Here is a 17,274-nt window from a genome sequence, read left to right as displayed (position 1 = left end):
CTAATATATCACATTTTTCTTTGTTCTATTCGACATAGAATCCTTATGAACCTTAAGAATATATAAAAAATATATGATTAAGATCAGATCCCACCTCCTTTTATCTCATTCCCTTCTTACAAGATTATTGATCACGCTTGTTTTTATTTTTAATTTCCTTTAAATACAGCCCCCTTCCAAAAAAAAAATAATTTTTATATTAAAACAAAAAAAAACAAAATAAATATAGTTAGGCTCATATAATAAATACAAAATAAAAGAGAATAATAAAGAGCTAACGAGCCACGCAGGTTCATACGCCAAAAACAAAACAAGACATGTTTACAAGATTCAGACGTTTCAACCCTTTAATTATTGGTCTTCATATGCTCCTTGACATTCGTCTCTAAGCATTCCGTGCTGTCAACATCCTTCCTCAAGTATCTGTGATATAATTTTTAGAACTCTTAGTCTGTATTGCTATCAACTGTTCTAAGAATTCTATCTCTTTGGCACGTTCCACGAGCCACCACGGAATGAGGCGTTTTATTTTAATAAGCGGATAGCGCAAAGTTTTTGACTTCTAATTTTGATTATTTTGTATTTCACCAAGGATGACCAATAATTAAAAGATCAAAACGTTTAAATCTCGTAAACATGTCTTGTTTTGTTTTTGGCGTATAACAACCTGCGCGGCTTATCAACTCTCTATTATTCTCTTTTATTTTGTATTTTTATATTAGCTAAATCCGCTAAATCTTAGAGGATTTTATTCTTCTATACAGCCTCAAGAGGAATCCTTTAGAACTAACAAGAAAAATGTCTAAGCACAATATTTTTACATTTAGAGTAATTTTATTTTGTTTTCACTATCAATTTCCTCTTGCATGCAGAATATATAATATTGTTATTGCTATTGAATATATTCTAACATAGAGTTCTGATAGGCAGGTTAACGTAGAGATCCAAGCATATGATGTTTGCAAAAACAAAAAAAAATTTTTTTAACAGATTTTATTATTCTTATAGCTTTATATCTATATTCACTGTTTCACATATAAGATTCTATTTCACTAATTACAATTACGTATTATTTGACAAATTTTTAAAAACACATCGGCGCCGCGCGCCGGCGAGATTCGAACTTCGGAACAATAACCTAATATGCTAACACTGAGCTAATCGTACACTTGTGATATCCTTATTAAAAAATTTATTTGAAGTAAAGCTGATTTGAACAAGATAAAACTTGCGTCTTGAGTACCGCACAAACACTCTCACTAACCCTTTGATTATTCTTTCTTCACTCTTCTATGATGTTTTCACAAAGAGTTTATAGGTTAATGCGTCTTCTCGAGCGGCAGTCACGGTAATGCCACGCAGCGACACACATTGCTTTTCGTACCGCATGTAAGATGGTTTCCATTTTAAATAAATAGTCCTCTTAATACAGGAGAAAAACTTATAATTTTTCATGAACAGTTTACATTTTTGAAAAAGGAATACTCTTTCTATAAAAGTTGTCGCTTAGAATAAGGGATTACAGAAAATTTCAATTTATAAATAGAATACTTTTTTTGGACGTACGATATTTAAATATAATATTTATTAGATTATTTATAATATTTATGAGATTTATTAGATTAGATTTTTCTTTTGTTTTTTTCCTTTTTTCTTTTAAAATTTTATTTTTCCAAATTTTGTCTAAATATATTACAGCTTAATACTCTCTTAATGATCTGCGTTATAACAAAAGTAAATCAATAGTTATATTGTCATGGAAATACATTAGATCTTTCTTGGATTCACCCCTTGAACAACCTAGGACCTACTCACTCATGATGCAACAGTACAATGTACAATTCAATTGAAAGAAACAGTAATTTTTGTTACAAACGCTAATTTTGCTTTTTGTATTGTGTTTGAATTTAACTATTATTTAGAATATTGTTTGTCACTGAAGATGACCGCATTATACAATCAAAACGTTTGACATTTATGTTTATATTTATTAAAGTGTTTATTAAATCATTATATTTATTACATTATAACTAACACTTCAATTTAGCTTGCTCATTAGACCATGTTTTAAAAATTACTGATTTTAAATTTTGAGAGCACAAATATTTATGTATTAATTTGTAATTTTTATTATTATAACATATCTTTAAAAATTAGAGTCATAAGAACAAAGGTTGCTCCAAAAGTTTTGCGACTAGTAAGGAAAACACGACAATTTGTCATTGAAAATGGCTTTATTGTTTTTCAAAGTATTCTCCATAAAGATCAATACACTTCTGCATTCGCTAAAACCATTTATTTTAGCATCCATAGCACTCGGAAAATGGTACCTCCAAAACCCGTGTTCTAAACGCATTAACCGCTTCTTCTGGCGTCAAAAATCGTTGACCACGCAGTTTATTCTTGATATTCGGGATCAAAAAAAAGTCATTGGGTGCCAAATCAAAACAGTACGGTGGATGACCCATTAATTCGACGTTTTCATCGATCAAATAGGTGGTTGTTTAAGCCAACATATGAAAGCTCGCATTGTCATGTTGAAGAATGATTCGTCGTTTTGAGTTGTTTTTCCTTATTTGGCCAAAAACTTCTGGCAAACAAATGATTGTGTACCACTCAAAATTAACCGTTCTACGTTTCTCTAAAGGTACTAATGCCACATGACGTTTTTTCAAAAAAAAAGGCGACCATTTGTTTCGAAGTGCTTTAAGCGCGAACAACTTTTGTTGGGTTGGATTCATTTTGAAAGACTCACACAGATGACTGCAGTTTAGTTTCCGGCTCATATGCATAGATCCATGACTCATCATCTGTATAAAGGTTATACGCGGCATTTGACGTACCTCGATCAAATTTCTTCAGTATTTTTTGCACCACTTCACACAATCCTTTTTTAAGCAATTGTCAAATTATGCGGAATCCAACGTAAACAAATTTTTTTTACGGCCAAATGTTCATGCAATATCGTTTGTATGCAATTCATACCAGCACCCAGGGATGTCTGAATCTCACGGTATGTCATACGTCAATCTTGCAGTATCAGTTTACGCACAGCGTCGATGTTTTCTGGCACAACAGCAGATTTTGGACAACCTCGCGAGGTTCGTCGGTGAGCAAACTGCGACCACGATTGAATTCATTGAACCAGTAACAAATAGTGGCCTTGTGTGCTTTATTGCCAAAAGTAGAAGCAAGTTAATCGATGCACTCTTGTCTCGATAATCCACGTCAAAAATCGTAAAAAATCATCGCACGAAAGTGTTCTCGTGTTAATTCCATTTTTTCGCTGAGACACAATTTTCAAGTCACTGTAAACAATACAAGTAGCCTCCGTACGACAAAACGCTTCGAGTCTTCTAAAAATCTTCCAAACTGTCAAACTTTTTTAGTAAGGTTAGATTTTACCTAGCAACAGCAGTGTTGCCAAAACGCAAAACTTACGGAGCAACCTACGTATATGTAACCACTCAAGACAAAAGATGCTTCGCGCTGTAGAATGTAAGAGTTAAAGTTAGCACCTCATTCTTCTGTACCGCAACTTTTTATGCAAGTTCTATTTGCACAATAATTCTAAAGTTCCTGATAGTTTGTAACAATAGTTTCGCCAAAATAACATTAAAAATAATAATTTAAAAATATGAGGTGCCAACTTTCCGTAGCACCTCAAGTTTTGAAAAAATTGATTTTGACTACGGAATTCTAGTTCTCGAAGAGTTTTAAAGTTCCCAATAGGTATAAGCTATAGTTCTGGCCATTAAATATTTTTACAAAATTTTTTTATTTCTTTGTCCGCACCTCATGTTACTAAAAAAGTGATTTTCACGATGAAATTCTATAAGTCTCAAAGAATTCTAGAGTTGCTAATCTCTTGCTAAGAATTCTAGAATTGCTAACTATCAGTTCCAACCTATATATATATATATATATATATATATATATATATATACAGGGTGTTTCAGACCACCCGTACACCCCTTTTCTCTTCGCAGGATTAGGACCAATCAAAAATATGTTCAGACGAAAGTTGTAGGGTTTCAAAAGATCTATTCAATGATCTTATCAGTTTGACCTTGGATGGCGTCGCCAAGGTCAGATCAAAATCACATTAAGTTTTTTAAATGAAACACCCTATTTTTGATTCCAGAATCTAATAGCTGGTGTCAAGACCTTTCCAAAACACTACAAGAAAGTTTATTTTCGTTGACTACTTTCCGAGTTGTGCGGCTTGAAAGTTACACTACCGCCAACACCATGTAAATAACAATATAAAATCACGCGTTACGCAGAAAGCCGTGCAGCCGACACAAAGAAAGTAAACACGCGAGCCGGGCCAACAAAAACAGATCATGAAAAATCGTGAAAGTTAGCTGTCGCGACCGTAGATAGTCACATACATATGTATGTCATAATATTATGTAATTACATTATTACTTTAACGGTAGCACACGAGCAATAACGAGCGCGGCTTTCTGCGTAACGATGTCTAACTCGTGATTTTATACATATTGTTATTTGCATAGGATGTAGTAGAGATGTATTCACCACAACGCTATTGTGACTCAACTCAACACGAGTGACAATAACTCTCTCAAACTTGTCACCTACGTCTTCAATAACCGTCATATCCGTCATAACCATCAGTATCAATCGCGCAACAAAAATCCGACCCTCTTTATTAGTCTAGATTTATTTAGCCATGTCCTATTCCAATGAAGAAGCATATGATATGCTGCTAATTTTAGGTGAGTGTCGAGGTACATTCATTGCAGCGAAAAGATTGTGGCGGGAACGTTATCCTGATCGGACTCCTCACTCGCGAAATGTTTTTTCACGTTTGGCTAAACGAATCAAAATTAAAGGTGTCGTTCAGCCTCAACATAACAAAGGTACACAAATTCGTCGTCCGATTATGGATGAAAGAACAGTGGAAATTCTTGCATCGACAGAATTGAACCCTTATGATTCTTTAAGACGACGAGAACAAGATTCTGGTGTTAGTAAAATCAGTGTTTGGCGCATTCTAAAAAATAACAAATTTCACCCTTACAGAATGTCTGTTCATCAAGCGTTGAATTATAACGATATTAGACAGAGACTTGTATTTTGCAACTTTATAAGACAGCAACCACTTGATTTCCACTTGAAAATTTTATTTTCTGACGAATGTACACTTAAAAGTGATGGATCTGTTAATACTTGGAACTCTCGTTATTGGGCACAAAATAATCCTCACTGGTTGAGAGAAGTAGATCATCAAACCATTTGGAAAGTCAATGTTTGGTGTGGAATTATTGGAAGTCAAATCATAGGTCCTGTTTTCTTTGACGAAAATCTAAACGGTGATAGATATTCCGCCTTGATAATGACAGATCTTCCTGTCTTACTAGAAAATATTCCTCTGCAATTGCGCCTGAACATGTGGTTCCAACAAGATGCATGTCCGTCTCATACATCGAGAGTTGCTCGTGCGGCATTAAATACTATGTTCCCCGACAAGTGGATAGGCAAATATCCACCCCGGTCCAATCAATTATCCACCCCGTTCACCAGATCTCACCGTCCTTGATTATTATTTCTGGGGAAGGATAAAAAACTTGGTCTATCATGAACGTCCGACTACGAGGGATAATATGATTCGTAGAATAAGTGAAGCAATTCGATCCTTACGTGCCGAGGAAATTCTTCGAGCAACCAATGATTTTCAAAATAGAGTTGATGCTTGCATCGCAGAGAATGGTGCTCACTTTGAACATTTAGTCGCTTAACAAAACATACACTCATTCATTCCCGAACGTGAGAGGCAAGGGGACTCACGTGAATCAAGCACCCCAAACGTGAGAGGCAAGGGGACTCACGTGAATCAAGCACCCCAAACGTGAGAGGCAAGGGGACTCACGTGAATCAAGCACCCCAAACGTGAGAGGCAAGGGGACTCACGTGAATCAAGCACCCCAAACGTGAGAGGCAAGGGGACTCACGTGAATCAAGCACCCCAATGGGATGAAATTCTCGTCACGTCCACGTCGTTCATTCTGGATAATGCTAAGCACAGGAAAATGCATACAGTCAATCTGGACATGATTGATCATCAAACATAATCAATCCAGTTAATAAACAAAAGCAGAGTACATAAAACTTTGACTCCCCTTTTCCTCCCCCATACACATACGCATGCACGTATGCACACACCCACAAGATTAAATCCGACTAAGTAACCACCACATGGTACATCTTGAGTAATGCTGATGCTGGCGGTAGTGTAACTTTCAAGCCGCACAACTCGGAAAGTAGTCAACGAAAATAAACATTCTTATAGTGTTTTGGAAAGGTCTTGACACCAGCTATTAGATTCTGGAATCAAAAATAGGGTGTTCCATTTAAAAAACTTAATGTGATTTCGATCTGACCTTGGCGACGCCATCCAAGGTCAAACTGATCAGATCATTGAATAGATCTTTTGAAACCCTACAACTTTCGTCTGAACATATTTTTGATTGGTCCTAATCCTGCGAAGAGAAAAGGGGTGTACGGGTGCTGAAACACCCTGTGTATATATATATATATATATATATATATATATATATGTAAAGAGAATATACTCTCTTCAAAATTAGCGCGTTCAGTATACTCTGCACGCGCTGCGATGACAACCTGCTAGATGTCTCGCCGAGTAACAAATTAATCATCAAGCATGTAAAGAAGGATAAGAGAGGAATAGATAGATAGATAGAAGAAACATAGAAGTAACCTAACAGAATAAGTGATAAAAGCAAAGTTGTAAGAAGAGTCAGATAATTGACCTAAATTGTCGTTTCTCTTATTTACAGGTGATTTGTAAATTTTGTACATACTATAGTTATAGCAATATATGCTTAATATAAAACTCTTATTTACAGAGAAACAAATTTGGTTAATTCATTTCGATCGCCCTAACTCCAGGGAAAGAACATCACATTATAAAACGACAATTTCTGTCACAAGATGAAATTAAGATTTGCATTCAAAGCGGTGGTGTCCCCAAAGGATAGCAAATCTACGGTTGCGGCCATAACCTCAATCGCTACAGAAGATGGGGAACAATACGCTATACCAGATGAACTCATCTATGCAGATTATCACGGAGAATTAACAAAGACGGAGAATTTCAAAAAAGTAAAAGAATCATTAGGAAGGAGGCACGATGAGTTGAAAATATGGATAACGCTGACAAAAGAATTGGAAAAGACATACGTAGACGAAGAAGGAAATATCCAGTTTGGAGGAAAATATTTAAAACAAATAGCGCGAGGACACACTGAAGAAAACTCAGATTTGGCAAAAATACTGGGAAAACTAGTGGAAAACTCAGAAAAAAAAGAAGAAGAGAAAAATTTAAAACACATTATAGATAAATTTGTATTAGGGAAATTCAACCATAAAACATCCAATGTTAAACAATGGTTAGACACATTCGAGAAGGAATGTGGAAGATTTAATATAGAAAAGGATAAAACCAAAATCGAATTATTGAGAGCATTTTTAGACGGAACATGCCAAGACTGGTACACTTCTACAGTAATAAGAGGGGAACATGAAGACGATTGGCAGGGATGGAAGCAAGAACTAATAGAAACCTTCGCAAATAAAGGATGGAGTAGCAGAACATATGCTCACTATTTTAAGTACAAGGAAGGCTCACTAATACAATATGCAATAAAGAAAGAACGACTATTACTGGAAATAAACAAGGACATGGACGCGGATACAATGATAGATAGGATTGCATTTGGCTTACCAGATTTCATCAGAGAGAAAATTGACAGGGAAGAAATAAAAAATACAAGAGATTTAGTGAATGAATTACAGAAGCTTGAAGGAATAACAGATAAAAAGAAAACATTTAGAAAAGAAGGCAAACCAGAAAACAGAGTTAAGAATGAAGAAAGGAAACCATGCAAAACATGTGAGGAGATGGATAAAGGTGCAAGATATCACCCAGAAGAGAAATGCTGGTTTAGACGAGAAGAAAAAGAGAAGCCAAAAGCCATAGGAAGCAATTCAGTAATAGAAGTAGACCTAAGTACAGAGAAAAAAAACGAATAGTCACACCATTGATCAAACTTAAAATGCTAGTCGAGAATCAGATAGAGATAATGGGAACATATGACCCAGGCTCTCAAGTCTCCTTAATAAACTCGAAATGGATAAAGATAAAGGATAATAGAGAAGATGTAAATAGGATATTTTTAAAGTCGATCAATGGTGTGAATTACACAAATGGATTGGTAAGAATAAGAATAAAAATATATAATATAGAAAAAGAAGTAGAAGTATACATAGTTGAAAGAGAGGATTTCGAAGATTTTATAATAGGATTGGATTTAATCCCCACGTTCAAGTTGAGACTGAATGAAAATTTAGAGATCTCACAGAAAATAGAAGAAGGGATAGAAGAACCAAAGATAATACTAAGGGAAATAGAAAATGAAACGGAAAAGTGTTCAGTTAATTTTAACGAACACGTGGAAACAAACGAATTCCAAATAAATATAGAACATTTAGACAAAGATAAAAAAATTAAGATAGAAAGATTAATAGATAACAACAAATCAGCGTTTGCAAAAGACAAATACGACGTTGGAAAGGTGAAGGAGTACGAAGCCAGAATCGATTTAATAGTAGAGAGATACTGCAGTAAAAGACCGTACAGATGCAATATAGAAGACAAAGAAGAAATAGAAAAACAGATAGCCAAATTATTAGAGAAAAAACTAATCGAAGAATCTTACAGCCCTTTTGCCGCACCTGTCACGCTAGCATATAAGCAGGATGAAGGGAAAACACGTATGTGTATAGACTTCAGAGACTTAAACAAAAACATTGTCCCTCAAGCACAACCATTCCCTTTAATAAACGATATAACAATAAGAGCCAGGAACTGCAAATACTTTACAAAACTAGACATAAACTCGGCTTTTTGGTCAATACCACTAAGAATTGAGGATAGAAGAAAAACGGGATTTGTGACGCAAGACGGCCACTTTCAGTGGACATGTCTACCCTTTGGCTTAAAAACGGCTCCAGCTATATTTCAACGAATTCTGAGTAACATATTGAGAAAACATAAACTAATGGAATTTTCAGTAAACTATATAGACGATATCCTAATACACTCATCGACGTTTGAGGAACATCTAGACCACATTGAAAGAGTATTAGAAGCAATAAAGACAGAAGGATTCAGGTTGAAATTTAAGAAATGCACGTTCGCAGTTGGCTCGGTCAGATATTTAGGACATGTAATAGGAGAAAATACAGTCACACCAGTGAAAGATAACATAACATCAATAAAGAACTTCCCGACTCCTACCACACAAAAGCAGATTAGACAATTTTTGGGGAAAATAAACTTTTACCACGAATACATAGAGAAAAGCTCAATATTACTAAACCCCTTACATCGACTGCTAAAGAAGAATGAAAAATTCATATGGACAGAGGACTGCGAAAAAGCCTTCAGAAACATAAAAAGAATGCTATGTTCTAAACCGGTGCTGGCGATATTTAACAAGGACCTCCCAATCAAAATATATACAGACGCATCCCTCGAAGGCATAGGCGCAATATTAAAACAAACGCAAGAAGACGGGAAAGAAAAACCGGTGGCCTACTTCTCAAAAAAACTTAATGAAACACAAAAGAGGAAGAAAGCAATATATCTTGAATGTATAGCTATAAAGGAAACCATAAAGTACTGGCAACACTGGTTGATGGGAAGATACTTCGAAGTACACTCGGACCACAAACCACTAGAGAATATGAATGTGAGGGCACGAACAGACGAAGAATTAGGCGACCTAACCCACTATTTATCTCAATACGACTTCAAGATTATATACATCCCAGGGAAAGATAACGCAGAAGCGGACTGTTTAAGCAGAAACCCCGTACTTGGCGCTAATATAGAAGAAGAAGAGGACTTATTGAAAACTGTAAATTTCATTGAAATAGATGAAATAAAATTAGACCAGAAGAACAATATATTATTACAAAACAAGAAAGAAAAATTGATAAAGAAAAACAACATATATTATAAAAAGATTAAAAAGAGAGAAAAAATAATATTATCTGAAAAATTCAGCATTGAGTTAATTAAGAGAACACACAAAGAGTGGTGCCACACAGGAATAACACAAACAAGAATAAAAATAAGCCCATATTACACCGCTAAAAATTTGCAGGAGAACATAAAAAGAATATGTAAAGAATGTGATATATGCATTAAGAATAAATCAAGGGGACAACATAAATTCGGATCTATGTCACAATTAGGACCAGCAACTAAGGCCTTTGAAATCGTGTCTATAGATACAATCGGAGGATTCGGAGGCACTAGATCGACAAAAAAATACATACATTTACTAGTCGACCATTTCACGAGATACGCGTTTATTTCAACGTCAAAAAGCCAAAATGCCAACGATTTCATAAAATTAGTTCAAACTGTGCTGGAGATAGAAAAGATCGGAACAATCTTGACAGATCAATACCCCGGTCTAAATTCAAGAGAGTTTAAAGACTATGTAAAAAAGAAAGAAATACAACTAATTTTCACTGCAATAAATGCACCATTCTCTAATGGTCTAAACGAAAGGCTGAACCAGACACTAACAAACAAAATAAGATGCAGAATCAACGAAGAAGAAAATAGAAGAGCATGGACAACGATAGCACGGGAATGTGTGAATAGGTACAACAAACTAGAACATACAATCACAGGATTTACACCGGAGTACCTATTACACGGAACAGACACCAGCAACATACCAGAAGAATTAAGAAGAAAGAAAAACGGAGAAGACTGGATAAGGGACAAAAAGCTAGCATCAGAGAGAACACAAAAATCACATAAGTATAACAAAAATATATTCGACAAGAATAGAAAACACCATGAATTCAACGTGGGAGATAAAGTATTCATAGAAAACGGGAACAAACTCAACAGGAAAAAGCTAGAAGAACTAAGAATCGGACCATTCACAATAGAGGAAAAAGTTTCAAACTCAATTTATAAAATAAAAACTGGTAGAAGAAATCAAGATACAAGTCTATTCCATGCGACAAAGCTAATTCCACTATTAGAAGCCGAAGAGGATTGAGAAACAGTGGAAAATTTTCCCGAAGAGGGGAGATGTAAAGAGAATATACTCTCTTCAAAATTAGCGCGCTCAGTATACTCTGCACGCGCTGCGATGACAACCTGCTAGATGTCTCGCCGAGTAACAAATTAATCATCAAGCATGTAAAGAAGGATAAGAGAGGAATAGATAGATAGATAGAAGAAACATAGAAGTAACCTAACAGAATAAGTGATAAAAGCAAAGTTGTAAGAAGAGTCAGATAATTGACCTAAATTGTCGTTTCTCTTATTTACAGGTGATTTGTAAATTTTGTACATACTATAGTTATAGCAATATATGCTTAATATAAAACTCTTATTTACAGAGAAACAAATTTGGTTAATTCATTTCGATCGCCCTAACTCCAGGGAAAGAACATCACATTATATATATATATATATATATTATAAATCCATTATAAATCCATTAAAAACATACTTGACGATAGACCAATTTCAATAACTATGGCAAATAATAAAAAATGATAAAAGATTTTTCTCCTCAATATGACTTGCTCTATCAAACCACGAGAGCATAAGTTTTAGTTTTCTGACACCCTGTATATAAATTAGCGTTATATGTTTAATTATCATTCAAATTCTGTACTTTTGTACTTCTGCCCTTGTAGAAAAATACTATTAAGCACTACTAGTGCGCAGTAGTATTTTGAAGCACGGCACTACTGCACCACTACACTACTACACTGAACACTATTGCACTTTTTCGTACGAAAAAATTCACGGGCTAGGAATTGTAATTCATGTGATTATTGTAATCCCGCACGAAAATACTACATTCGATGGACCACATGCGTATGGTTATTGTAATATGAATATTACGAAGGCCAACTTATTACAGTAATAGGGTCAACTTACTACATTATACTACAATAAGCTCTTGTTATTAAACTCACCATATTGCAATTTAGGATGCAGCGCTGATACAAGTCTAATTTCGCATTCTCACTCAGTGACCACATAGTTTTAAATAGTTTTTTGTAGTATTTAGTTTTACGAGTGTTCAATATGTAAAAGCAGTAAATCTTCATCAAAGGTCAGTAAATAATTTATCATACTGACAGGTATAAGTTAGATTTTCCCGTGTATCTAATAAAAGTATTGTTAAAATTACATAAATCAAATTTTGAATATTATTATATTTGTTTTATAAATATTAATCGTATCTTAATCGTTTCTATTAGTCCGCGTATGATTTAAACATTTATAGAGATGTTATATATCATTCTTCCTTTCCTGCTGAAAATGTTCTATTAAAATTATTAGAAGGCTCTGTTCGGTCTAATAAGATTGAATGCGTTTTTAAACTTGCATTTTTTAGTAAAACATAATACCTTTTAAATCAGTTGTATAGTACAATGATTGAGCTCTATAGCGTTTAATTGAATGTTTTTCAATTTTTCAATTAAATTGTGAATCTAAATTTTTCAGTAAAACATAATACAACTAATACAATACAGTACAACCGATTTGAAAATAATTATGTTTTCGACGTTGTCTTGTTAGCTGGATTGATTAGTTCGTATATTATTGTGATAACAAATCTTATGAAAACTTTCATGATGAATAATAAGATATTTGCTAGGATTATATTAAAATGTGGTCATATAAAATCTTATTATTTCACACGTGAATGTATTGTTAAATAAAATGTGTTCGAGTGATAAGAATCGCAATTATTTATACATAACTTTTTTCAAATATGTATAAAAAACAACTTATGACAAAACAAAATAATAAGAGCTACAGAAAATCTTAACACTACTTATTGTTAGCACTATTGAAAACTACTGCACTCCTCTGCACTACAGTAGCAATAGTGTAGTAGTGTTGTAGTGCAGTAGTGTAGTGGTGCAATAGTGCCTCAAAATACTACTGCGCACTAGTAGTGCTCAGTAGTATTTTTCTACAAGGGTGATAGAGATATATAAGATACTATATAAGATACTTGAAATAAGGCCCAGTACTAAATAAAACACACTTTTAAATTTACCATTTAAAAATGCGATTTATGTTTAAAATATATGCTAAAAAAATGTAAGAAATAGATAAAAAGGAAATTAATACCGATAGCAACACGTTTATTCAGTGCAACAAAAGCTTGTAACAAAGTAAAGAAATCAGCTAATTTTATAAAAATTTGTAGTAAATTTAACAAATATATATTGTTTAATGATTTATTACAACATATTATAATATTATTTAACATTCTAACTGTAAAAAAAACAAATACATATATATATATAATATACATATATATATATATATATATATATATATATATATATATACATATATATATATATAGAGACCGGGGCAAATCGTTAGACCTTTTTTTCTTTTGTGTCTCCTGAGTCCTATATTAATTAAAAAAAAAAAACATGAGCCGGTTTGAAAGGATGAACCTTCCCCTTCACAATGCCGATATAAATAGAACATGAAAATGTACTTGCTTTAAAGTAGATATAAAAATGTCGACCAATGTCAAGAATTAAGAATAGCCCCAAGCCCGGGGTAATTCGTAACTAGTCCGGAAATATTCCGAAATTTGTATTTTAAGTTAAAAGTCTGTAAAAAAAACTGTTGTTAAGACTTTCTTTTATTTAAAAAAGGATGTAGGTATACAAAAAACAAATGCAAACATACACGTTCGCATGTTCTTTTATGCCATCGGTGTGACAGATTTTCTAACCTCACAAGTGTCAATCTTTAACGCTTTACAACTTTTTACCTGCTTAAGAGCGACAATTTTATATTCATATTCATGTTCTAAGTACTAAAAGACACAATATTATCATGTTTGAACTAAATCAATGAAGAACTTTACCTCAATGTTTAACTCTGCGTAGCGCAGACATTCGTAACACAGCCAAAGAGTTAGGGTTACTCAACTTAGGTTAGGCGCTGCAATCAGTATTAACGAATCACCCCGGTGCTCGGTATTACGAATAGTCCCAACATCAACTGTGCGCATTATTGCGTATGATCGACAAAAATAGACATCACACAGCAAAAAGTAAACACGAAATGTTTCAAATACGTTCAACTTGACACAATACATTCAAAGTTTTCAAAAAAACCTTATTATCTTATTTAAATTTCGAAGAAATGCCGACTATCAGAAATTACTTCGACTGTCGCAAAACACATTTTTCACTACTACGACTTCAATATGACGCCATTTCCAACAAATCTTTGTTAGCAACATCGTTACATTAGGACGAGTTTACAGTGTTTAAAGTAAATTTTTAATATGTACCCATAAACAGATATTTCCAATTATCGAATTACCCCGTCTAACGATTTGCCCCGGTCTCCCCTAAATATATATATATATATATATATATATATATATTGAAATAAATATACTCTTTTATAAACGATGTATTATTAAATAAGGCCCACTTATACATTTATTGTTATAATCTTTGCCATTTTTTTATTATGTATGTGGCTTGCAACAAAGAATAAATGATTTTCAATGACACTAACTTTCCATAAGTTAAAATTGCACTAAAATAGCAAAATTTCTTAAAGTTAAAATATTAATTATAGACAAAATTAAAAATAATTGTGATGTTTTACAATAATATAGATCTTAAAGTATTTCGTATTTGTAATTAATCATTTTAACAGTGAGTTAAAAAATATGTTTAATTCCTTTGTTATTTTTTATTCATTTTTAATTCAGGGCTTAATAAAAGAACAAAAATTTAATAAGGCCCAATGTCAAAGTATAACAAAAATTTCTTTTTTGGTTGTTTAAAAATGTTTTATATAGATGATAATTTTATTTTGACAAGTGATTAAAATAAATATTTTACTTTCTATATGTGTGTGTGTGCGTGTGTGTGTGTGTGTGTGTGTGTGTGTGTGTGTGTGTGTGTGTGTGTGTGTGTGTGTGTGTGTGTGTGTGTGTGTGTGTGTGTGTATAGCTATCAGATCTACATATAGAAGAGAAAAGGCTATTATGGCTACTGTCGACTATATGAATACTCTTATTATTTCCGTTATTAAGAGACGTATTCTAATAATAGCTTATAGAGTTATTTGTTTAGTAGCCCGCCGTTTTTTAGTGATGCTAATATCCCAATATATAATGACTGACAATTGTTATAAGGCATTTTTACTTTTGAGCACTTCTAAACTTTATCAAGGTATACTTTTAACCTTTAATTATATACACTTCCTCATTATTCTTAATCTTGAGTGTTATCACACAAAGGTACATACACTAAAGTGTCTTTTTGTTATTTAACTTTTTATTCGGCCGTATACATTTCGAGTTATAAAAAGTTAAAACAATAACATGAAATTTTGTTAATATAATTTTTTAAGCAAAATTTTTATATCAAAATATTTCTTCGATAAATCGATTGTCACTCTAAAAAGCGGTGTATAAAAACATTAAAGACAACATTTTATGCTTGTTGTTTAATGTTAAATAATGATAAAATAATATTTTTAATAAAATTTCTAATGATATTTCTAAAGCTTCTAACGCAGGAAAATTCTAAATAAAAAAATTCTAAACAATAGAAAATTAAAAATACATAATTTTGTAACAAGACATTGTGTATTTCTTTTAAATAAACCAACTTTTTAAAATTATTTTTAAATCATTACATTCTAAAGATGACACGACTAATGAGAAAATGACAAAGAGCTCAAATAACAAAATAGCTTGTATCTTTGATGATATTAGTCTTAGGACCCACGTTATTTAGATCTTTTCTTTTTGTTTTGATTAATGCTACATGCTATCAAAATGTAACCCTTTCTTTTCAACACCCTGTATATATATATATATATACACACGCACGCGCACGCGCACGCACGCACGCACGCACACACGCACACACACACAAGATGTCCCAGAAAACTTGCATCTCCTTTTAAGGGGGGAAACCACAGTAAAATTTTGAAAAAATCGAAATTTTTTTTTTCGCTTATAAGGTGCTTTAGGGTCTTAAGAATAATATTCCAAAAGATGGAGTGCCGCAAAAATGTGTAAATACCCAAATTTTCCATTCTGCAGCAACGCCTCTCAGGTATGCTCCGAGCGCCTTTTGTGATTCCGGCGCGCGCTGTAATTTATGAGTACGGGAGCAGGTATAATGGCAGTCGATGGAGAAAGAATTTTTCTCCGAAAATTCTATAGTACTTAAGAATGCCTACAGGTGTCACCATGTCCAATATGCATTCAAAGAATACGTGTGTAAACCGTTAGAAAACCGAATCTCGATCGTTGAAACGGACGCTTTTTCGCTTCGCTTCGCTTCGCTTCGCTTTGCCTCGTATATACGTTCCATAATATTCGAATAATAGTGAAAATAAGCAGTGATTATTGAGAACTATGAGTGACAGAAGGAGTTGTCGTGAAAAGAAAGGTGCAAAAGGTTTTGATTCGTATGAAAAAAGACCGACAAAGAAAAACAAGCGACCGTTGAATCGCTATGAAATAGAAAAGCCGGAGGATTTAGACGTCAGCGCATCGGCGAAGAAATTAAAAGGGCGTGATGTTACTGACATTGAAGTGGATCCTACGTTTGGCTATAACATCGTAAATTTTGTAGCAGTTTTTGCCGCCATTTCCAATGTCGTCGTGTGTAAAGTGTGTCACTGTGAAGTGAGTTTCACAGAAAGCAGTAAACGAGGATTAGGATTTAAAATTGTTGTATCCTGTAAGAATTGTGACAAAACAGAAATACCGAGTTGCCCATATGTCAAGAATGCCTACGAAATTAATCGTAGAATTATTCTTGCCATGCGATTGCTTGGTGTTGGTTTGCAAGGCCTACGAAAATTTTGTGCATTTATGGAACTGCCCCGCCCGGTCTATCAATCGGTTTATGACACAATCGTTCAAAATATTTCTAATGCAACAAAAATCGTTTCCGAGAGGAGTCTGTCAAATGCAGCGAAAGAAGAAAAAAGACTTTCTGTCGAGAATGGAGAAATAAACGGAATCACGGTGTCGGGCGATGGATCATGGCGAAAACGCGGCTTTTCATCTCTGTATGGTTTCGTTTCACTTATCGGTTGGCACACTGGTACAGTTATCGATGTCTTAGTGAAATCAAAATACTGCAAATCAT

General features: G+C 33.6%; 3 protein-coding genes across 22 annotated transcripts in view; 2 read left to right on the top strand and 1 right to left on the bottom strand.

Annotated features, from left to right (window-relative positions):
- Positions 1 to 17,274, bottom strand: part of LOC105199525 (liprin-alpha-1) — a 226,288-nt gene that overhangs the window by 189,711 nt on the left and 19,303 nt on the right. The window lies entirely within an intron of this gene.
- On the top strand, positions 6,630 to 8,214 carry LOC120358122. Its single transcript, XM_039450866.1, has 2 exons — positions 6,630 to 6,827; positions 6,897 to 8,214. The coding sequence occupies exon 2, from the start codon at positions 6,982 to 6,984 to the stop codon at positions 8,080 to 8,082; it is 1,101 nt and encodes a 366-aa protein (XP_039306800.1). The 5' UTR covers positions 6,630 to 6,827; positions 6,897 to 6,981; the 3' UTR covers positions 8,083 to 8,214.
- LOC120358123 lies at positions 10,191 to 11,561 on the top strand. Its single transcript, XM_039450867.1, has 2 exons — positions 10,191 to 11,415; positions 11,485 to 11,561. The coding sequence occupies exon 1, from the start codon at positions 10,299 to 10,301 to the stop codon at positions 11,136 to 11,138; it is 840 nt and encodes a 279-aa protein (XP_039306801.1). The 5' UTR covers positions 10,191 to 10,298; the 3' UTR covers positions 11,139 to 11,415; positions 11,485 to 11,561.

The sequence above is a fragment of the Solenopsis invicta genome, chromosome 6 (genome assembly GCF_016802725.1).
Source record: "Solenopsis invicta isolate M01_SB chromosome 6, UNIL_Sinv_3.0, whole genome shotgun sequence".
NCBI classification, from domain to species: Eukaryota; Metazoa; Arthropoda; class Insecta; order Hymenoptera; family Formicidae; genus Solenopsis; species Solenopsis invicta.
Note: the sequence above shows the minus strand (reverse complement) of the source record. Positions and strands in the feature narration are given on the sequence as shown.

Coding starts and splice junctions, on each gene's coding strand:
- LOC120358122 (XM_039450866.1), top strand. CDS start 6,982: ATGAAATTAAGATTTGCATTCAAAGCGGTGGTGTCCCCAAAGGATAGC.
- LOC120358123 (XM_039450867.1), top strand. CDS start 10,299: ATGTCACAATTAGGACCAGCAACTAAGGCCTTTGAAATCGTGTCTATA.